At 42.3% G+C, this 23803-nt stretch overlaps 1 protein-coding gene across 2 annotated transcripts in view; it reads left to right on the top strand.

Moving 5' to 3' along the window:
- TRPC1 (transient receptor potential cation channel subfamily C member 1) overlaps positions 1–23609 on the top strand; it is a 168863-nt gene extending 145254 nt beyond the window's left edge. Inside the window, exons 10-13 of one of the 2 annotated variants that reach the window (XM_036349191.1) lie at positions 17960–18135; positions 19631–19832; positions 20107–20301; positions 21542–23608. In XM_036349191.1, coding sequence (XP_036205084.1) covers positions 17960–18135; positions 19631–19832; positions 20107–20301; positions 21542–21769 — 801 coding nt within the window. In that variant the 3' untranslated portion in view covers positions 21770–23608. Of the gene's footprint in view, positions 1–17959; positions 18136–19630; positions 19833–20106; positions 20302–21541 lie in introns of both variants that reach the window. The other variant, XM_036349190.1, reaches the window with a different exon arrangement.
- The last annotated feature ends 194 nt before the right edge of the window (positions 23610–23803 follow it).

Below are 23803 nucleotides of genomic sequence, written 5' to 3' on the forward strand. Positions count from 1 at the left end.
TAAAGGTGACCACCCGAGTGAAGAGAATTAGGGTATAAAGAAGAAAAAAGAGAAAAAGATTAAAGAGAAAAAGAAAAAACAAAAAGGAGTGCCGAAATGAGATTGGGAAAAGGGAGAGAAGAAAAAAACAAACAGACAAAAAATAAAAAAGTAAGAGGGAGAATGAAATAGAGGTGGGGATGAGGCTATTTGTATGGGGAGAAAACTCTAAGAGAACCGCAACTAATCTCAATGAATTCCAGCAGCAGATCCCTGGAGATTAATGCAAACTAGAAACAACCACTAATAGCAAGCAAGGCAAGGGAAAACAGAAGCACAAAAATAACCAGAGAAAGAAAAAATAAGCAAAACAGAAAAATGAAAATGAAAAACAAAACAACCTCCCAAACAAGCATAAAAAGAGCTAATATACTCAAAATCAAGCAAACACTAGCAAAACGACAGAGAGAGAGAGAAAAAAAATTGGATAGTGAAGAAAGATAAGAGAGAGGTGTATATGGATTTAGAGCAAGGGATTGGAAATTAGGTATATAAGTAGGGTGAAATTTAGAAAGTGGGTAAAAATAAGGAATAGGGAAAATCTAAAGCAGGAATAGGGTAAGAGAAACAGGACAGCAAAAGGGGAAAAGTGAGGAAGAGAGTTTTGGCTTAAGGGTAAATGTGAGATAGAAATGATGCTAAAGGAACGATGAAAATAGAGTGTAGAACACTAATCCCAAAATAAAATAAAGAAAAATAAAAAAAATAATAAAAAATAAAATGACACTTGAAAAAAATGGTGAAATGATAGCAATAACACTGGTTAAAAAAATGTGGTAATTAAAAAGGTAAAATCAAGTGATGAAAAAAAATAAAAAAAGAATAAAATAGGTTCTTAATGAAATGGTGAAAAAAGAATTTAAAAAAACATAAAAATATGCAGTAGTGAAGGTGCTTCAAATCTTCTGCTCTTCTTTTTGGCACGCCTTAGTCCTGCCAGGCATTCAGGAGAGTGTTGAATTTCCCTGCAATACACTGTCCCTCCCTGCCGTAAACCACAGTCCTGATTTTAAGGCAGGTTGTATTTGTTTACCAGACTACCTTTATTTGTGATCACAGAAGAGACAGTTCGTGGCCCTGCCTCTGGGTGGCAGTGTGTCTGGATTGACCTCCGAGGTTATAAGTCCTCTCTATCAGTAGGGTTTTTTTTTTCCCTATGGTACTTGAAACTGATTTGGGAAAGACCACTGCCCAGAGCTGGTTCTTTAATGATTACTGCCCATTCTGTTTCCCAGGCTCCCCAAAAAGAACTTTCCCCTACAGGCTCTATGAATGACCCCAACTGGGGAATCCCATGCACTGGGTTTAATAGTCAAATGCACGGATCTAAGGGGAACTGTAACAAGAGCCTGATACTCTGTGTGAATTCGCAAGCCTCCACCTTCCAGGTCGGCGTACAGTCTCCGCGCGCCCACTCGCCACTGGCACCAAGCAGCCGGGACACTGGCAGAGTCCAAGGCTGCTTTTTTACATCCAGTCCAGCTATGGGCTTATTTTTAGCGTTCCCTTCTGCCAGCAGCCCTGTGGGGTCAAATGCTTTTTCTGCATCAATTGATATGACTATGTGGTTTTTATCTCTCAATTTGTTAATGTGATGTATCATGTTTATTGATTTGTGGATATTGTACCATCCTTGCATCCCTGGGATAAATCCTACTTGGTCATGGTGTATGATCTTTCTGATGTACTGCTGGATCCAATTTGCTAAGATTTTGTTGAGGATTTTGGCATCTATGTTCATGAGGGATATTGGCCTATAATTCTCTTTCATTGTGTTGTCTTTATCTGGTTTTGGTATTAGGGTGATGCTGGCTTCATAGAATGAGCTTGGAAATGTTCTTTCCTCTTGAATTTTTTGGAATAGTCTGAGGAGGATAGGTTTCAGTTCTTCATTGAATGTTTGGTAAAACTCCCCTGTGAAGCCGTCTGGCCCTGGGCTTTTGTTTCCTGGAAGTTTTTTGATGACTGCTTCAATTTCTTCCATAGTTATTGGCCTACTGCAGTTTTTAGATTATTCCTGATTGAGTTTTGGAAGTTTATATTTTTCTAGGAATATGTCCATTTCCTCCAGGTTGTCTAGTTTGTTGGAGTACAGTTGTTCATAGTATTTTTTAACAATCATTTGTATTTCTGTGGGGTCTGTTGTTATTTCGCCTCTATCATTTCTGATTTTGTTTATTTGGGCCCTCTCTCTTTGCTTCTTGGTGAGCCTGGCTAGAGGTGTATCAATCTTGTTTATCCTTTCAAAGAACCAGCTCTTGGTTTCATTGATCTTATGTATTGTTTTTGTGGTCTCTATGTCATTTATTTCTGCTCTAATCTTTATTATCTCCTTTCTTCTGCTCACTCTGGGCTTTTCTTGTTGCTCTCTTTCTAATTCTTTGAGTTGTAGAGTTAGCTGATTTACTACCATTTTTTCTCGTTTTTGTTTTTGTTTTTAGGTAGTCCTGTAGAGCTATAAACTTCCCTCTCAGAACTCCTTTCATTGTGTCCCATAGGATTTGGATTGTTGTGTATTCATTGTCATTAGTTTTCAGGATGTTTCTAATTTCTTTTTTGATCTCATTGGTAACCCAATCAATATTTAATAACATGCTATTCAGCTTCCAAGTGTTTGAGTGCTTTGGATTATTTTTATTGTAGTTTATTTCTAATATTATGCCATTGTGGTCTGAGAAGATGCTTGGTATGATTTCAGATCTTCTTGAATTTGGGGAGACTTTGCTTGTGACCCAACATGTGGTCTATTTTTGAAAATGTCCCATGTGCACTTGAGAAGAACGTATGTTCTGTGGCTTTGGGGTGAAATGTTCCGAAGATGTCAGTTAAGTCCATCTGATCTAGTGAGTCAGTTAGGATTGCTGTTTCTTTGCTGATTTTTTGTCTTGAGGATTTATCCAGTGATGTCAGTCCCCTACTGCCCTGATCAGTTTGGCTCGGTGGATAGAGCGTCGGCCTGCGGACTGAAAGGTCCCAGGTTCGATTCCAGTCAAGGGCATGCACCTGGGTTGCGGGCATATCCCCAGTGGGAGATGTGCAGGAGGCAGCTGATCGATGTTTCTCTCTCATCGATGTTTCTAACTTTCTATCTCTCTCCCTTCCTCTCTGTGAAAAATCAATAAAATATATTTAAAAAAAAAAAAGAATTTAAAAAAATAAATAAATAAATAAAGCCCCTTACTATGATTGTATTGTTGTTGATCTCTCCCTTGATAGCCTCCAGGAGTTTTTTAATGTATTTGGGTGGTCCTGCATTGGGTGCATATATGTTTATCAGGGTTATATTCTCTTGTTGTATCGATCCCTTTAATATTATGAAGTGGCCTTCCTTATCTCTTGTTATGGCCTTCACTTTGAGGTCTATTTTGTCCAATATAAGTATTGCTACCCCAGCTTTTTTTTTCATTTCCATTTACCTGAAAGATATATTTCCATCTCTTCACTTTCAGTCGGTGTGAGTCCCTTATTAGGTGGGTCTCTTGTAGACAGAAAATACATGGGTCATGTTTTTTTATCCATTCAGCCACTCAATGTCTTTTGATTGGAGCATTTAGTCCATTTACATTAAAGTTGTTATTGAAAGCCATTTTTGTTTTTTGTGCCTGTTTTCTTTCTTAACTTTTTATTTCTTCTTTTTACACCAGTTCCTTTAGCATTTCTTACATTGCTGGCTTGGTGGTGATAAACTCCCTTAGCCTTTTTTTGTCTGTGAAGCTTCTTATTTCCCCTTCAATTTTGAATGATAGCCTTGCTGGATAGAGTATTCTTGGATTCAGTCCCTTGCTTTGCATCACTTTGTAAATTTCCGTCCATTCTTTTCTGGCCTGATGTGTTCCTGTTGAGAAATCATTTGATAATCTAATGGGAGATTCCTTGTATATAACTTTCTGTCTCTCTCTTGTAGCCTTTAAGATTCTCTCTTTGTCCTGACCATTTGCCATGGTAATTATGATGTATTTTGGTGTGTGTCTTTTCGGGTTCATCTTGTTTGGGACTCTCTGTGCTTGTGTGATTTTTTTCTTCCCCATTTCAGGGAAGTTTTCTTTCTTTTTTTTAAAAAAATATATATATTTTATTGATTTTTTACAGAGAGGAAGGGCGAGAGATAGTTAGAAACATCGATGAGAGAGAAACATCGTTCAGCTGCCTCCTGCACATCTCCTACTGGGGATGTGCCCGCAACCCAGGTACATGCCCTTGACCGGAATCGAACCTGGGACCTTTCAGTCTGCAAGCCGACGCTCTATCCACTCAGCCAAACCAGTTTCGGCATCAGGGAAGTTTTCTGACATTGTTTCTTCAAATAGTTTTTCTAACCCTTGTTCCTCTTCCTGTTGTTCTGGTACCCCTATTATTCATATGTTTCTTTATTTCATGTTGTCCCATAGCTCCCTTAGGCTCTCCTCTTGTCTTTTAATTTTTTTCTCCAATTGCAGTTCAGTTTGGGTGTGTTTTGCTTCCCTGTCTTCTTATTTGCTAATTCGGTCCTCCGCTTCTCCTAGTCTACTGTTGAAACTTTCCGTGGTGTTTTTTATTGCCGCTATATCACTCTTCATTTCTTCTTGATTCTTGCATAAGTTGTTGATTTTTTTCCTCCATCCGGTTTATGCACTCTAGGACCCTTAGTCTGAATTCTTTTTCTGACATATTGCATACCTCTGATTTACTTAGCTGCTTTTCCTGTGATGCCTCCTTTTCTTTCTTTTGGGGGTTTCTTTGTCTACCCATTTTTGGTCTCGCCAACTGATCTAGGTGTCCAGTCGTGCAGGGGCCTCTCCTTGGGTGGCAGTGGTTCCTCGGGCTGCAGTTGCTCCTCAAGTGGTTGCAGTAGTGGTTGCTCCTCAGTTGACAGCTGCTCCTTTGGTGGGTGCTGTTCGCAGCAGTGGTGTCTCCTCTGGCTGGCAGGTGAGGCTGCTCACACAGCTGCTGTTCCTTGGACTGGGGTGGGCTGATCACGAGGCTGCTGCTCTTCAGGTGGGGACAGGCTGAGCGCAGCTGCTGCTCCTTGGAAAGGAGCGGTCTGTTCACGTGGCTTCTGCTTCTCAGGTGGTTGCGGACTGCTCACGTGGCTGCTGCTCCTTGGATCAGGGCTGGGTGTACACTGCTGCTGTTCCTCAGATGGGGCAGGCTGCTCATGAGGCTGCCGCTCTTTGGACATGGGCAGGTTGCTTACAGGGCTACTGCTCCTCGTACGGGTGCAGGCTGCTCCTCAGATGGGGTATGGGCTGCTTGTGTGGCTGCTGCTCCTCAGGCAGGAGTGAGCTGCACATGCAGCTGCTGCTCCTTGGATGGGATTGGGATGCTCACCCATCTGCTGCTTGTCAGACAGATGCAGACTGCGTGTGGTTGCTGCTCCTTGGACCAGTGTGGGCTGCGCAGGGCTGCCACTCCTCAGATGTGGTCGGTGTGTCTGCTCTTGTGGCTGCTGCTCCTCAGACAGGGGTGAGCTGCTTGGGAGGCTGCTGCTCCTCGGGCTGGAGTGAGCTGCATGTGAGGCTGCTGCTCCTCGTACAGGGGCTGTCTGCTCGCGTGGCTGATGCTCCTCGGATGGGGATGGGCTGCTTGCGTGGCTGCTTCTCTTCGGGCGGGAGCGAGCTGCACGTGTGTCTGCTGCTCCTCAGATGAGGGCAGGCTGCTCACCGAGCTGCTGCTCGTCGGAGAGGTGTCGGCTGCGTGTGTCTGCTGCTCTTCGGACCACGGTGGACTGCGCAGGGCTGCCGCTCCTCGGACGTAGGTGGTCTGCTCGTGTGGCTGCTGCTCCTCGCACTGGGGCAGGTTGCCCGGGCGGCTATTGCTCCTTGAATGGGAGCGGGCTGCTTGCGGCGATGCTGTTCCTTGTATGGGTATGGGCTGCTCACACTGCTGCTGCTCCTCTTATGGGGGCAGGCTGCTTGTGCAGCTGCTGCTCCTCAGATTGGGGCAGGTGTCTTGCACACCTACTGCTCCTCACACAAGAGGAGCGTGTGGGCTGCACAGCTGCTGCTCCTCAGATGGGGGTGGGCTGCCGCTTTTCAATTGTGGGCGGGCTGCTCGTGTGGCTGCTGCTCCTCAGACAGGGCAGGCTGTTCACGTGGTTGCTGCTCCTCAGATGGGGGAGCGGGCTGCTCACACAGCTGACAGCTGCTCCTTGGACAGGGGCAGGCCACGTGAGGCTTCTGCTCTTAAGCCTGGGGCAGGATTCTCACAGGGCTGCTGCTCCTTGGACAAGAGTGGGCTGCTCGCGTGTCTGCTGCTTGCATGGTTGCAGTGCCTTGGGCTAAGGTGTTGAGCCGGTCAGAGGGGAGCACGCTTCAGAACTCACAGGAGCCTGCGCCCAGGGTGCCTGGAGACTCGTTGATTATGGGACTACAGCTGAGGTAGCAGGTCCATAGCAGGGGTGTCTGTAGATTCTCAGGTGCTATCCGAGGGCACCCTGGGTGGGGGTGAGGCCTGGCTCCCAGTTACAGCAGCTCTCCTCTTAAAAACGCTAGGCCTCTGAGGAGAAGCCGGCCTCCTTGAACTGTTTACAATGGAAGCAGAGGCTGCATAGTTAGGCGAGCCCGTTTAGCCTGACCCTGAAGGTCCTGTGGGATCTATCTGTGCCTCACTCACATACACACACACACACACACACACACACACACACACACACATCCCACATGACCACACACTCCTCTTTTGGTCCCTCACTGACTCACGCTCTCTCCCTCACTGCCGCCTTCTTGCTATCTCTGTAGTTGGGTCTGGTGTGTTATTGACCCGTTTGTGGATGGAGTTTCCTCTCCAGGTGTCTGGTTATGAGGCTCACTCTCTAGCACCTGGCCGGACAGGAGAAAATTCACCTCGACAAGACACAACACAAAGGGACCAAAGCACAAATGTACTCACGACAATAATAACCCCACTATAAGTGACCACCACCTGAGAAAAGAGAATTAGGGATGAGAAAAGACCATAAATGATATCGAAGAGAGTGAAAAAGATAAGAAAGAAAGAAAAAGGAGGTTTTATACACACACACACACACACACACACACACACACACACGGGAAAACACCACAGAACCAAAAGGTAAACAAACAAAATAAAACAAAAAAACATAATAATAATAATTAATTAATAAATAAAAATACAAAAAAAATGCAAACACCAAATCCCCAGCAAAGATGGTGGGGGCAGAATCTGTAGATGCTTAACTTATATATAGAAGATAAGGTTAAGAATTGGATGAATATGGGGAGGATCTCAGTTTAGTTATAGAAGAATTAGAAAGGGGATGGTGGCTAAGAGGAAAGAGAACAAGAATAAATAATAAATTTACAAAAAATTTGATTTCAAAAATGGTATAAAAATAGCAAATTTAAATAAAATAAAATAGAGTGATGGAAAAATAATGTGAAAAGAAATAGAAACTAAAGCAACAAACAAAAATAGGAAAGCAAAGAAAAGAGAAAAAAGAGAGAGAGATAACAAAGTAATAAAAAAAATAAAATAAAATAAAAATAAAAAAGTGAAGTGTTCCTTTGTCTAGCTTAATATCCCAGTCTTCTCTACTGGGCTAAATGGGCTCGCCTAACTATGCAGCCCATGTTTCTCAGGTTCCGATTGCTGAGACTGAAAGTCTCTCTTTAGTCCAGCCCCTTTGGACTCTCAGGGACTATTTAGGTTTGTTTTGTTTTTAATCCTTTGTACCATTCAGGGTGAAATCTGGGTGTGGCTTTATTAGTTGCCTGGATACTGGAGGGAGAGGCTATCTCTTCATGACAAAATGGCTGCCCAGGTCCCAGACTCAGGCATGACTCAGCACCAAACTCGCTGTCACTTCTCCTGGACTCCCCTATCTCCCCAGATTTCACAGTTCCACACCTTCTCCCACACTCCAGCCATGGGTAAGTGTCTGTATCCGAAGGGTCCTATGCACTAGGCTCTATGAATAAAGGCACAAGCCACAGAGGCCGGAGAGGCTGCACCTCTGCACACTCCTCGACTGCCAGCACTCTTCAGCCTTTAGTGACTGTGGACCCAGATCTAGAATTCATTGGATCTCTCTGAGCTTCAGTTTGTCACTCGGAAAAACAGGTAATACTAGACTTTCCCACCTTGCAGGTTAAATGAAAAGTGGTAGATAAAAGGGTATGTAAAAAGTAGTTATGTGTTCAACATTCTAATTAATATTGAGTTCTGGAGCTTACTGACATGGTCCTTTTCGTTACAAACTGCTTTTTTACAGAGGCGTAGTATTCCATTGTTTAGCTGTACCACAGTTTTCTAATCCACTCATCTGCCAATGGGCACTTAGGTTGTTTCCAGATCTCAGCTATTGTAAATTGTGCTGCTATGAACATAGGGGTGCATATATCCTTTCTGATTGGTGTTTCTGTTTTCTTGAGATATACTCCTAGAAGTGGGATTACTGGGTCAAATGGAAGTTTCATTTTTAATTTTTTTTTAATGAAATCTTTATTGTTCAGATTATTACAGTTGTTCCTCTCCCCCCCCCATAGTTCCTGTCCACCCAGTACCCACCCCCTCTCTGCCTTCACCCCCCCCCCACTGTCCTCATCCACAGGTGCACGATTTTTGTCCAGTCTCTTCCCACATCCTCCACACCCCTTTCCCCTGCAAGAATAGTCAGTCCACTCCCTTTCTATGCCCCTGATTCTATTATAATCACCAGTTTATTCTGTTCATCAGATTATTTATTCACTTGATTTTTAGATTCACTTGTTGATAGATGTGTATTTGTTGTTCATAATTTGTATCTTTACCTTTTTCTTCTTCTTCCTCTTCTTAAAGGATACCTTTCAGCATTTCATATAATCCTGGTTGGGTGGTGATGAACTCCTTTAGCTTTTCCTTATCTGTGAAGCTCTTTATCTGACCTTCAGTTCTGAATGATTAGCTTTGCTGGATAAAGTAATCTTGGTTGTAGGTTCTTGGCATTCATCACTTTGAATATTTCTTGCCACTTCCTTCTGGCCTGCAAAGTTTATGTTGAGAAATCAGCTGACAGTTGTATGGGTACTCCCTTGTAGGTAACTGACTGTCTTTCTCTTGCTGCTTTTAAGATTCTCTCTTTGTCTTTTGCTCTTGGCATTTTAATTATGATGTGTCTTGGTGTGGTCCTCTTTGGATTCCTTTGTTTGGGGTTCTCTGTGCTTCCTGGACTTGTAAGTCTATTTCTTTCACCAGGTAGGGGAAGTTTTCTGTCAATATTTCTTCATATATGTTTTCATTATCTTGCTCTCTCTCTTCTTCTGGCACTTCTATAATTCGGATGTTGGTGCGCTTGAAGCTGCCCCAGAGGCTCCTTACACTATCTTCATATTTTTGGATTAGTTTTTCATTTTGCTTTTCCGGGTGGGTGTTTTTTGCTTCTTTGTATTTCAAATCTTTGACTTGATTCTTGCGATCCTCTGGTCTGCTGTTGGGAGTCTATATAATATTCTTTATTTCAGTCAGTGTATGCTTATTTTCTAGTTGATCCTTTATCACAACCTCGAGGTTCTCTTTAGATTTCTTGAGGGTCTCATTTAGTTTATCGGCGGTTTCTAGAAAATTCTTGAAAAACCTTATAACCGTGGTTTTGAACTCTATATCCAGTAGTTTGCTTTCGTCCATTTCTGTCATTTGTGTCCTGTTTCTTTGTCTCCGCATTTTTTTATGCTTCGCTGTGTCGATAGAGTGGCTTTCTGTGCTAGGTGTCCTATAGGATCCAGTGGCTCAGCCTCCCCAATTACCTGAGGTAGACACTCTTGGTTCACTCCCTTGTGGGCTTTGTGCACAGTCTTGTTGTAGTTAAGCCTTGATTGTTGTAGGTAACTCTGGGAGGGATTGACCTTCAGGCCAATTGGCTGTGAGAATCAGCTGTATCTGCAGTGGGAGAACTTCTGTGCTGGAGACACCCCTCCAGGGCAAGACTTGCTTCAGTGGGGCTTTGGTGCTCACTGAGTCTGCCCCCTGAGTGTATCCTTTATGAATCCAAGGAGCTGAAATCTGGATGGTCCCACTCCGACCACCGGGCACACTGGCTCCTGGATCTCTAAGGAGGTACTAATCTAGCCTCTGCCTGAGGCTATCCAGCAGGAGCCAGTGGTGACACAATGCAAGTTGCCCTGGGGCGTTGGGCCAGTTGCAGTTAGTTAGGTAATTATCAGATTGCAAAGGGCCAGGCCTTTCATATGCAAAAGCCTCGTGACTTGGGCAGGGCGGGGCCCCAGGGGATCAACAGGGCGGAGCGAGCAGTTATGGTTGCTCTCAATACTGCCTTCAGAGGCCCTGCTTCTAGGGGCCCCGGCAATCGCTGTAAGCACCCCCGAGAGTAAGTTGCCCTCGTGTTCTGACCAATGCCAGACAACCCAGTTTCTCCCGTATGAGTCTGGGTCCCCAGATACTCGCCTGGAACTGGAGCTAAGAGCTTGAGACTCCCTCCCAATTGAAAAAGACAACCATGTCCTCAGCTGCCAACCCTCTCCGCATGCGTCTCTGTACCTCTGTATTTTACTTCTGCACCACACCTTCTCTGAGTCTCGGTATGCTTTTCTCTTTCCTTCTGGTTGTAGAATTTCCACTCAGCCAGCCTTCCTATGGTTCTGGATGATGTCGTTCCGTCTTTTAGTTGTATTTTTGAAGTGACTGTGCGAGGCAGCAATCTCCGGTGTTTACCTATGCCACCATCTTGGGGTTTTTTTTCCATTTTTAATTTTTTGAGGAAACGCCATACTGTTTTCCACAGTGGCTGCACTAATTTGCATTCCCACCAGCAGTGTAAGAGGGTTCCTTTTTCTCTGCATCTTTACCAGCACTTGTCGTTTGTTGATTTGTTGATGATAGCCATTCTGACAGGTGTGAGATGGTACCTCATTGTTGTTTTCATTTGCATCTCTTGCATCTATTTAGTGACTTTGAGAGCATGTTTTCATATGTCTCTCAGCCTTCTGTATGTCCTCTTTCGAAAAGTGTCTATTTACGTCCTTCATTTCATGTTGTCCCAAAGCTCCCTTAGGCTCTCCTTCTGCTTTCTAATTTTTTACTCCAATTGTTCAGATTATATATGTTTTCTGCCCTGTCTGCTAATTCACTATTTTTATCCTCTGCCTCTTCTAGTCTACTGTTGAAACATTCCATAGTGATTTATATTGCAGCTATATCACTTTTATTTCCTCTTGATTCTTACATAAATTGTTGATTTTCTCATCCAGCCAGTTTAGGAACTTTATAACCCTTATTCTGAATTATTTTTCTGACATATTGCATGCCTCTGTTTCATTTAGTTCCTGGGGGGGGGGGGGGGAGTGGGCGCCAACTCCTCTCTTTCTTGCCTTTGGGGTTTGTTTCTTTGTTTCCCCATTTTTGCTCTCACTGATGGTTCTAGGAACAGACACATGTGCGGCCCAGGGCCAATGCCACAGGCTTGGTGGGCAAGAGGCACAGTCCGAAGCTCACATTGGAACGCCTGGGGCCCTGGGTGATGCAGCGTGCTTGGTAGGCAAGGAGTGCAGTCCAAGTCTCGCCAGCAGGAAGCATGGGGCCTGGTGCTCACACTATGGGCTTGGCAGGCGGGGAGCTCAGTCAGAGGCTCGCCGGTGGGACCAGGGCAATGCTGGAGGCTTGGCAGGGGGAGAGTGCAGTCAGAGGCTTGCCTACAGGATGTGTAGGACCCAGGAGGATGCCATGGGCTTGGCGGGCTGGGTGCAGTCAGAGGCTCACCTGCAGGATGTGCACGGCTGGGGCCAATGCTGCGGGTTTGGTGGCTGGGAAGCGCAGTTTGAGATTAACTGGTGGGACACAGGATGGTCAGAATTGATGCAGTAGGATGGTGGGAGGGCAGTGCACTCCTAGACCCACAGAAGTCCACGTCCAGGGAGGCTGGAGTCCCATTGTCCATCGGCCTGCAGCTGAGGTAGCAGGTCTTTGGCCAGAGTGGCTGTGGGGTCCAGGGTAGTGTCTGAGGCCAGTCTGGCTGGTGAGGCTAGGCTCCTAGTCCCAGCAGCTCTCCCCTTAAAGATGGCATGGTTTCTTTCAGAGCCGGCTGCCCTAGGAGTGATTTCATTGGTAGCAGTGGCTCTCTGTCTAGGAGAGCCTGATCCACCAACCCCCAAAAATCCTGCAGGATCTAACTGTCCTTCACTTGCACACACACACACACACACACACACACACACACACCACGTCCATGCACTCCCCTTTTGCTCTCTCACTCACACTGTCTCACTGTCGTCCTGCCAGCCACCATCTTCCTTCCTAACATTTGCCATTTTAATTAGGATGTGTCTTGGTGTGGGTCTTTCTGGGTTCATCTTGTTTGGGACTCTTTGTGCTTCCTGGACTTGTGTGGCTTTTTTTTCTTCCCCATGCCAGGGAAGTTTTCTGTTATTATTTCTTCAAACAGGTTTTCTTTTCCTTGTTCAGCTTCTTCTCCTTCTTCTGGCACCCTATTATGTGGATACTAGAGGCCCAATGCACAAAATTTGTGCACAAGGCTTGGCTCCTGCTGCCGCCGCGGCTGCCTCTGCCTCAGACCCTGCTGCTGTGACGGCTGTCTCTGCCTTGGCCCCCGTGGCACCACGGCTTAGTCCAGAAGGTTGTCTGAAAGGTCTTCTGGTCTAATTAGCATATTACACTTATATTATTATAATTTCATGTTCTCCCAAAGCTCCCGTAAACTCTCCTTCTGCTTTTTAATTATTTTCCCCAATTGTTGTTCAGATTTGGTACCTTTTTTTCTGCCTTATCTTTTAACTCTCTGATTCAGCCCTTGGCTGCTTCTAGTCTACTGTTGAAACCTTTCAAGGTGTTCTTTATTGCAGCTATGTCATTCTTCATTTCCAGTTGATTCTTATCCATGTTGGTGATTCTCATTGAGCTGCTTGTAGCTCTCAGTCAGATGTTTGAGCATCTTTATAACCATTATTCTGAATTCTTTATCTGATAAAGTACTTGCCTCTATTTCATTTAGTTCCTTTTCTGGTGAGTCCTCTTTTTCCCCCCATGGATCTGGTCCCTCAGGTATCCACTTCAAAGGTTCAGGGTCGGTGGGGGCATGTTCACAATTCCTCTGGTGTATGACTCCCTGTGAAGTCTCAGAGCCCTCTGGCATGAAATTCACCGCATGGCCCTGGTGCCCATGGTGGGATGGTATGCAAGATCTCTCTGGTGTGCACTCACTGTGCACTGTCCAAGGGCCGGGTGGAGCAGAACATTAAGTCCCACTGGCATGCACTCACTACATGCATCTGGGAGCCCACAGTGAGATAGCACGCCACTCACTGCGGGAGCATAGTGGGAATCCCTTGTACGTTATGGCTAGTGAGCAGCTCACTGCACAGGTTCGGGGTGGTGTCAAAGGCCAGGCTGGATGTTGGTGTGGCTGCCCTCCTAGCCTCCGCTGCTCCCTTCAAGATGGCATGGTCTCCACCCCAGAGCCGCGCCCAGCCTGGGAATGCCTGTGCTGGTAGCAGGGGTTCCTATACAGGAGAGCCTGATCTACCAGCTTCTGAGACTCCTGAAAGATCTCACTGCCCCTCACTCAGCCACACAGACACCACACATGTCCACACACTCCCCTTGCACTCCTTTACTTACTCACATTCTCTCCCTCATTGCTGCCCTGCTGGCCACCATGTTGAGATCTTCCTCACTTAGTCTTAATTTTCATATTTCTCAAGTAAAACTGCTAATAAGTTTAGAATTAGTAAACATTCTTTCTCAGACTAACATAAAAGTACTGTTGTCAGTGTTTGCCTTTGGCATGAATGCTTAATGTGCTCTTTAAGCTGATGTCACCTCCATGATTTCCACTGTGGTTGCTTTTGGTTGGCCATATTATGTAAGAACTAATACCATGATTTTAAAGAGAAGTGGGTGGGTGGGAAGAGATCAGCCAAAAAACTTGTATGCATAACCCCTGGGCACAGACAATAGTGTGGTGAAGGCCTGTGGTGGGGTGGGCTAGAAGGAGTCAATGGGGTAAAAAGGGGACATATGTAATACTTTCAACAATAAATATTTAATAAAAAAATAAAGATCAAGTCAAGAAGTTTATAGTTTTCTTATTAAACACAGAGGCCCAATGCACAAAAGTCGTGAAAGGGGCTCAGCCCTCGCAGCCCCAGCTTCATCCAGAAGGTCATCCGGAAGTCCAGTCTAATTAGCATATTATGCTTAAATTATTATAGACTAGAGGCCTGGCGCACAAAAATTTGTGCACTCGGGGGGGTCCCACAGCCCGGCCTGTGCCCTCTCGCAGTCTGGGACCCCTCGGAGAATAACCACCTGCTGGCTTAGGCCCACTTCTCGGGGGATTGGGCCTCACCTGGCAGTCAGACATCCCTTTGGCAGCCCAGGAGCCCTCGGGGGATGTCCACTTGCCAGTGGGGAGCAGGCCTAGCTGCAGTCGGACATCCTTAGCGCTGCTAAGGAGGTGGGAGAGGCTCCCACAACCACCGCTGTACTGGCAGCCATCAGCCTGCCTTGTGGCTGAGCAGAGCTCCCCCTGTGGGAGCGCACTGACCACCAGGGGCAGCTCCTGCATTGAGCGTCTGCCCCCTGGTGGTCAGTGTGTGTCATAGTGATCAGTGATTCCTAGTCGCTCTGCTGTTAGGGTCAATTTGCATATTACCCTTTTATTATATAGGATAGAAGCCTGGTGCATGGGCGGGGGCCGGCTGGTTTGCCCTGAAGGGTGTCCCGGATCAGGGTGTGGGTCCCGCTGGGGTGCCAGGCCAGTCTGGGTGAGGGGCTGAGGGCCATTTTTAGACTGGCCAAACCCCCTTCAGGGTGGGGGTCCCTGCTGGAGTGCCTGGCCAGCCTGGATGAGGGGCTGAGGGCCGTTTTCAGGTTGGCCACACTTTCTTCAGTGAGGAGGGTCCTGCTGGGGTGCCTGTTCAGCCTGGGTGAGGGGCTTATGCCTGTTTGCAGGCTGGCCACAGCACCCAGCCACCCAAGCTCCCAGTGGAGGCTGGCTGGAAGCAGGTATCTGGTATTTATTTAGCTTCTGTAATTGAAACTTAGTTGCCTTTTGTGGAGACTACAGCCGGCCATAGCAGGCAGGAAGCTTGGCTTCCTCCATCGCCGGGGCAACCAAGCCTCCTGCTTGCTCTAGCTCTGTGGCTGCCGGCCGCCATCTTGGTTGGGTTAATTTGCATATAGTTGCTCTGATTGGCTGGTGGGCGTGGCTTGGGCATAGCGAAGGTATGGTCAATTAGCATCTTTGTCTTTTATTAGTGTAGATTGCTTGTATTGATGTTAAAATTGAATTGCTCTTTAAAACTACTTTGGGACTAAATTTTTAAAATTAAAACTATAACATCATATATACTCACTCTTGGAAAAACGTATTTGTAAGTTTACAGCATCTAAATTTTTTTCAAAGGAAATATTTCTGTAGTTACTTAAAGCAGTTACTGTATTCTTGCTGTCATAATTTACTAAGTTCTCTACTAACATGGTACAACTTTATTCTGCACACTCATGGTCTCATAAATGATTTCTTTTCCAAGGTGGCCCACACATTTTGAGCTTTCTCATTCTAAAAATTCCCTGGCTTATTTTTGTCAGAATTTTGCAAGGGGAGGCAAGTAAGGTAAGTGTAAGATTTTGAAAAGTGCCACATGGGCTAGTCTCATGTGCAAGTCAGATATATTAGACCTCTCACAACTGCAGAGCCTGAGTTACTAACTTGTGGTGTGCCTAAAACATTTAGCGTACTTCTTATCCTTAATTAGCCCACTATAGTGGGCTAGGAGGGTTTGGCCACTTTCCTGCTCTTATCATTTTGTATTGTTGCTAAGTGGCTTATGTTATCTTGGCAGACTTGAGGCAATTAGACATTTTATTTGAAGCTGGATTTAATTATATAAATTTGACCTGGTTAAATTTGAGGAATGATTATTGTTAAATACTAATTTTTGTACTTTAAAAGTAAAAAATGCATATAGTAAGGAAAATTCAAAGTGAGAAACTCTGCCTTCCAACCTCTAGCCCTCTCTCCTGTAGGTAAGCATTAAGAGTCCCTGTGTAAGCTTCCAGAGGCTCCCTGTGCATATGAAACCACACCTATCCAAAAATGTATATCTGGCCCTGACTGGTTTGGCTCAGTGGATAGAGCGTCGGCCTGCGGACTGAAAGGTCCCAGGTTTGATTCCGGTCAAGGGCATGTACCTTGGTTGCGGGCACATCCCCAGTGGGGGGTGTGCAGGAGGCAGCTGATCGATGTTTCAATCTCATCGATGTTTCTGACTCTCTCCCTTCCTCTCTGTAAGAAATCAATAAAATATATTTTTAAAAAAATGTATATCTGATACATTCTTTAAAAATAGAAATGGGAGTTGTAGTATTCTAGGCCCTGCTTTTTTTACTTAATATTTTATGAACACCTTTCTATGCCAGCACATACCTGTACATTCTCTTTAACCAGTGTTGTTTAACAGTTAGGAATTTCTCACTTTTTTGCTGCCCCTAACAATGCTGCAATGAGAATCCTTGTATATACATGCATATTTCTGTACTTCCTAACTATTAACTGAATTTGTAGGAAGAGAATTGCTGAGTCAGTTAAGGTAATGTAAAATTATTCTCCAAATTTGTATACCAATTTAAACACAATTTATGAGAAATATTAATTCCCCAGATTTTGAAGAAGTATTGAAGAATGATGTTAGGCTTGGATAGAGCTCCCAGATGCACTATACATGTCTACATTACAAAAGATGCTCATATTAATACTAGACCCTCTCATTTGGCATGCACACATAGTATTTTCTTATAATGGACCCAAAATGAAAGAAAATCAATTATCTCAACAAAAAAGAGATTAGTCCTGGAGGAGGAAATGCTGTCCTTGGGGAATTGGTTACAAAAATTAAATAAAATACTTTGTTGTATTGATTATCTTATCTAATAAAAGAGAAACATGCAAATTGACTGTACCTCTGCTACACTCACAAGCCATGCCCACCAGCCAATCAGAGCGACTATATGCAAATTAACCCAACCAAGATGGCAGCCGGCAGCCACGGAGCTGGAGCAAGCAGGAGGCTTGGTTGCTCCTGTGATGGAGGAAGCCAAGCTTCCAGCCTGCTCTGGCTGGCTGTGGGCTCCGCTCAAGGCAACAAAGTTTCAGTTATATCCTATCTAATAATAGACAAACATGGTAAAAGGGTAATATGCAAACTGACCCTAACAGCAGAAAGACTGGGAATGACTAGTCACTATGACACACACTGACCACTACGGGGCAAACGCTCAATGCAGGAGCTGCCCTCTGGTGGTCAGGGTGCTCTCACATGGGAGGAGCTCTGCTCAGCCACAAGCCAGGCTGATGGCTGCCAGTACAGCGGTGGTGGTGGAAGCCTCTCCCACCTCCTCAGCAGCGCTAAGGATGTCCGACTGCAGCTAGGCCTGCTTCTCGCTGGCAAGTGGACATCCCCTGAGGGCTCCCAGGCTGCCAGAGGGATGTCTGACTGCCAGCTTAGGCCCAACCCCCAGCAAGTGGGAATCCCCTGAGGTGTCCCAGTTTGCAAGAGAGCACAGGCCAGGCTGAGGGACCCTCCCGCCCCCCGAGTGCACAAATTTTTGTGCACCGGGCCTCTAGTATGTTCATAAACTTTAAGAAGCTTTAAATATAAGCATTTATTTACCTTTAGATTTGAGCAAGAACTTTTCCTTTTACTCCTCGTGAATTAGGCTCTTTCTTAGAACTCCATGTTTCTACCTTTTCTTTCATAGCAACAAAATCCTCTGCGGGCATGCTATGATTGGAATGGCTTTCTGTTAAGCAGCTGGAATTTTGATGTCTTAAAAGTGTAACCCATCTCAACCATATGCAACAAAAGGAGTAGTTTGTGGCTCATATATTTGTCTTCCTTGTATTGCCTGGTCATTAATATTTAATATTTTATTTCCCTGATAACTTTAATAAAAAACGATATATATTCCACAGATTTCAATGGGACAGATGCTTCAAGATTTTGGAAAATTTCTTGGGATGTTCCTTCTTGTTTTGTTTTCTTTCACAATTGGATTGACACAACTGTATGATAAAGGCTATACTCCAAAAGAGCAGAAGGACTGTGTAGGCATCTTCTGTGAGCAGCAGAGCAACGACACTTTCCATTCGTGAGTGTCTTTTACAGTTTTTAGTAGATATATTTCTCTCTTTCTAATATGTTGTGTAGGAATTAGTACTGACAGAAATAGAACTTCAAATCTTCTTTAAGAAATTCCTTTTTAATAAGAAATACTTATTTTTAATGTATCACATGATAGTTATCTTTACATATAGACTCTTTAATTAGCAGGCCCAGATTATGCCATTGGCTACCCCCTGTAGGCTGTGTGAGTGGAGGAGCTCTTGGCACTTCATGCACTACTGGCTTGGGAGCAGGGCAGCTCTTCGTGGGTTGTATATAGCGTAAGATGTTCAGCAGCTCTGCTTCTCACTCACTGTTACAACCAAAACAGTCTCACATTTTTAGCTTGTTAGGAATTATTAGAATGGACAATTATTAGAGCTTTATGAACAATTTTTTTCTCTAATTTACTGTTATCATAATACATACATACTTTAATTATGCTCAATAAGGAATTGAACAACCAGTTGCGAGGCAGACAAAATATCACTCCCTTGGAGCTCCAGTGGCGCAATCAGTTAGCGTGCGGTACTTATACAAAATATCACTCCCTCATTCTTAAATAAAATAATGGAGAAGAGGTGTGGAATTGCATATTTGTTGTGTTTTATGTACCAACTCTTCTTCAGTTACGTTCATGTCATCTTATTTAGGGAATAAGATTAGATAAATAATAAATATTTATCCAACCCTTCTGCATACCAAACACCATTCTAAGTGCTGAGTGAGTAAAGAGTCGATAAGCAGGACCACCTCATGGAGCTTATATTCTTATGAGGTGATACAGACAATAAGAAATAAAATATATGATGTATTACACAGTGATAAGGGCTAACAAGACAAAGCTTGGGCCAGGGGATGTATGTGTGAGGGTACAGTTTTAGATAGGATATTAGGGAAGGCCCACAGAGATGACATTCAGATAAATATGTAAAGCTGGTGAAAGATCAAGCAGCGAAGGAGGGGTCTGGAGGAAGAGCATCAGCAGAGAGAGGGAATGGTAAAGGCAAATGCCCTGCGTTGGAAGTATGGATGCAAATTCAAGGAAAAGTCAGGAGGCCAGTTTGGGCGGGGTGAATCCGAGTAAGAGCTATAGGAGATGAGGTCAGAAACATAATGGGATCATGTAGTACCTTGTTGGCCCTTGTAAAGGTTTTGGGCTATTGAGATAGCCATTTGATATTTTTGAGCAGAAGAGTGACAGAATCTGATTAGGCATTAACAGGATCATAGACGTTGGTATGTTAAGAATGGACAGAAAGGCAATAAGAGATGAAAGAGGAATCATTTCTCTTCCTTTTGAGTCTACTTCTTTGTTTAAAGTAAGGCATATCTGTACTGTTGGGTTCACCTCATTTATTTTATAAAGTATTATTCTTGTATTATCAATGTTTTCTTTACATAATGTTGATATAAATGAATTCTTCATTTTTGCTAATGATTTAATTTTCTTTTAAACAAAAATGTAATCGTCTTTACAGGTTCATTGGCACTTGCTTTGCTTTGTTCTGGTATATTTTCTCCTTAGCACATGTGGCAATCTTTGTCACAAGATTTAGCTACGGAGAAGAACTGCAGTCCTTTGTGGGAGCTGTCATTGTTGGCACGTACAACGTGGTGGTTGTGATTGTGCTCACCAAGCTTCTGGTGGCAATGCTGCACAACAGCTTTCAGTTGATAGCAGTAAGTGTCTATTCTTATAAAAACTCTATATTCTCTTCACATCATACCCAATGTATGCAGTAGATAAGGCATCCAAATATTATAAGAATTAAGAATTAGTTTAATTTTAAAATTAGATTTTTAATGCAAGTAACGTATAATAACAGCACATCACGAATCAAATTTTTACCTACAAGATGTAGAAACATGGGCAGTTTAAAACGATATCTTTTTCTCTGCCACTCCCCATGTGCATGTTCATATTCTATTCGGCTTTTTCATTTGCCTTTTACAGAATCATGAAGACAAAGAATGGAAGTTTGCCCGCGCAAAGTTGTGGCTTAGTTACTTTGATGACAAGTGTACATTACCTCCACCTTTCAACATCATTCCTTCACCAAAGACCATCTGCTACATGATTAGTAGCCTCAGTAAATGGATTTGCTCTCATACATCAAAAGGCAGGGTTAAACGGCAAAACAGTTTAAAGGTAAGAGACTAGAATTGCAACATAGAAGTTTTAATAATTCCTAACCTCAAATGTTTCCTCAGGCATAAATATGCAGGCTTCTTAAGGCCTGGGACTGTCTCGGTTTTTTTTACTCCTGTATCTCTAATGCACAGCATAGATATAACATAAAGTAAGGACTCAGTAAGTATTTTTGAGAATGAGAGATAGAGCTGGAATTTTTTCATGAAATCTCATCTCAGTTTTAAAACATACAGAAAATATTCATTATCCCTATTCTGTGAGCGTAGATACTGATATCTCATATTTTTTCTGGTTCTTCTTGAAAGTTATTCAATACGTGAATAATTTAATACATGTTGCTATAAATCAGAAGTTGGCAAATTTTTTTCTGTAAGGGGCCAGATAATAAATAATTTAGACTTTACAGGCTGAGACAAAATCAAAGATTTATGTGAGTACTAATAGAATAAGAAAGAAATAAATTTCCACTAAATTTTTATTGATGAAATAAAAATGTAACAATAATTGAGTAATTATTAAAATTATTAAATTTTTGTTAATACAGATCTATTAATAAAAAGAATAGAATTCCATTTGGGGAGGATAACATTTTGTTTAATTGGGGTTCAGAATTACTGTTCCCAGCCTTGCCGGGTAGCTCTGTTGGTTAGAGTATCATCCTGATACACCAAGGTTGCAAGTTCCATCCCCAGTCAAAGCACATACAAGAATCAACCAGTGAATGCATCGATAAGTGGAACAAGTTGACGTCTCTGTCTGTCTGTCTCTCTCTCTCTCTTTCTCTTTCTCTCTCTCCCTTTGTCTCCCTCCGGCCCTCCCTCCCCCTTCCTCTCTTTCTAAAAAAATCATTAAAAAAAGAAATTGCTGTTTCCTATCATCAACCTAGTAACAAATGTTCATCTGTAAACCCATTCTTAGCCAACAAGCCATTAAAACCAGGAAGTGGGTCAATTTGACCTGTGTGTAGGTAATAGTTGGCAAATTCCTCCTATAAATTGAGGACTCCTATGACTATTTTTGAATCAAAATAAGCACACAGCTTGAATGAATAAAACAAATTTGCAGGCTATATTTGTTTTAAAAAAAATGTTGTTATTTTATAACAGAGTGGCAAAAGTATAGTCTAATAAAGCATTAGAAGATTTCTGTTTGTATCTGTGAATACTTTTCAAAAATCCACTCTTTTAAATATTGTTTATGCCCGTTGTTAGTATCATATTATTGCTTTGTTTTGAAGGAATGGAGAACTTTGAAACAAAAGAGAAATGAAAACTACCAAAAAGTGATGTGCTGCTTGGTGCATCGTTACTTGACTTCCATGAGACAGAAGATGCAAAGCACAGATCAGGCAACTGTGGAAAATCTAAATGAACTGCGCCAAGATCTGTCAAAATTCCGAAATGAGATAAGGGATTTACTTGGCTTTCGGACTTCTAAATATGCTATGTTTTATCCAAGAAACTAATCATTTTCTAAATCACATACAGAATAATTTTCAATAATAACTCTGAAAGGCTGTTTGCATAACTTGCAATTAAGTCATAAGATATATATTGAAATACAGAATTATGTAAAAGCATTATTTAAAAGATTTATAGCATAACTGTTATATAAAATATGTATATAGAGTAAGTTTTTTAAAACTTCTGTAGGTAGCTTTTTTCCAAAGCAAAACAGATTTAGTAGACAGGTTTTGTGACATGCTGCTTGGTTTTCTTATTTGAACAATGCTCTAAAATTTTTTTCTTTTTATGTTAAAGAAGAGCAGTTATAACTATACACATTGCCAGAAAGTTCTGTAAATGAAGACCAGTAAATGTCTTCCATGGAATAACTTGAAATATTGAAGTCGTGGTTTATAAAATATGTTTTAGGACTTTACATATAATATAGTATTTATTGTTTGAGATTATAGTTTCATCTAAAACAGTAATCTGTTTTTTATTTTATTATAATCCTAAGTAACAAAGAAACAACCTTAATGAATATTTGAATCTATTTATGTCTCTATAAATTTAAATTCACTTCAGTTTCATTATTGTAATATATTTACTTGTACATGGTTGTAATTACTCTATTTTTAATTTTGCTTTTTTTCATTTAATAGTATTTTATATATACACTAGAGGCCCGATGCACGAAATTCATGCAAGGGTCGTGGCCCCGGCCCCTGCCCGCCATTGCTGCCTGCCACTGCCGCCACCGGCCGGGGGGCCTCTGCCATTTCTGCCGCAGCCCCCACCGATGTGGCTTTGTCCAGAAGGAAGGACGTCTGGAAGGACATCTGGTCTAATTAGCATATTATGCTTTTATTATTACAGATTTCCATTTATTGATATAGTCCATCTGTTAAATTTTATAGAATCATATTGTTTTTAAAATATATAGTTAGCAGACTTGTTATTTGTCACTGTAGAGTACTTGTTTATGTTTACAGGTTTGCCCAGGTACTTCTATAAGATTAGGCATTTGGTGGTTTTTAATTTTTTCTTGTTATAATAGTGCCATAATTTTTTTCAGGTTGGCATGAATGTTCATAGCTATAAAGCTAACCCAAAGTAAGGACTTAGAAGATATTTCTGTACCATGTGTGGTCACAGGCCATTTTATTTTTTTAAACATTGGAAAACCCTACAGGGCTCTGTTCTATATTTGAAATAAGGTTCTTGAGCTTTTCTCCCAAAGTATTTCCCATAGAATTAACATAGCTTCTATAAAAGTGACTTCATGTTGATTTGTGGATCATTCTTGCTGCTTAAGATGAAAAGCATTGACTTTTTTAAAATTAGAAAATAAAATATATATTAAAACTTATTTCCTATGTTCATACAAAGGATGTAGTTAAAATTTTTTCATAGGCTTATCTATTCTTACAAAATTTTCAGTTAAGAGGTTATTAGGTCTATAATTGACTTCTTAACTGAATGTCATGTGGTTTTAAGGCCACTGGGAACAGGTTGTCCTTTGTTTGTAAGCACCACTGATCCAGGGATCATTGTCTGAATATATTAGTATTGTATTTTAGCTTGCTTTTAACTTTTTGCTTTTTAATTTTCAGTTTGTAAGTGTTCCCTCTTTGGGGCCAGTTCTTATAAAAATGTTTATTGTAAAGTTATATATTTTGTCTATAATAAGATTATGCACTTCCCAATTGGGATTTTACATCAGGATTTTTAGTCATTCTAAAAAATATCTAATTATTAAATAAAAATATTTATGGAATGCCTACAGTGTTTATGGATTACTTATGTGGTATATTTTGAATAACAGTATATTGTCAGAAGAAAGGTGAATAAAACAATATTGGATTGTAAATTGACAGAGTCTGTCCATTGTATTATTGAAATTTTTGTTTTTACTCTCTATACTTTTTTTGAGATAGAATTCCTGTCATCAAATTCACTCTTTTAAAGTATACAACTTAATGTTTTGTTTTGTTTTTTAAGTCGTGGTAAGAAAATCCTAAAATGCAAAAAATCAACCTCAGACCTCAACACCT

Source organism: Myotis myotis, unplaced genomic scaffold (genome assembly GCF_014108235.1).
Source record: "Myotis myotis isolate mMyoMyo1 unplaced genomic scaffold, mMyoMyo1.p scaffold_m19_p_2, whole genome shotgun sequence".
Lineage (NCBI taxonomy): Eukaryota > Metazoa > Chordata > Mammalia > Chiroptera > Vespertilionidae > Myotis > Myotis myotis.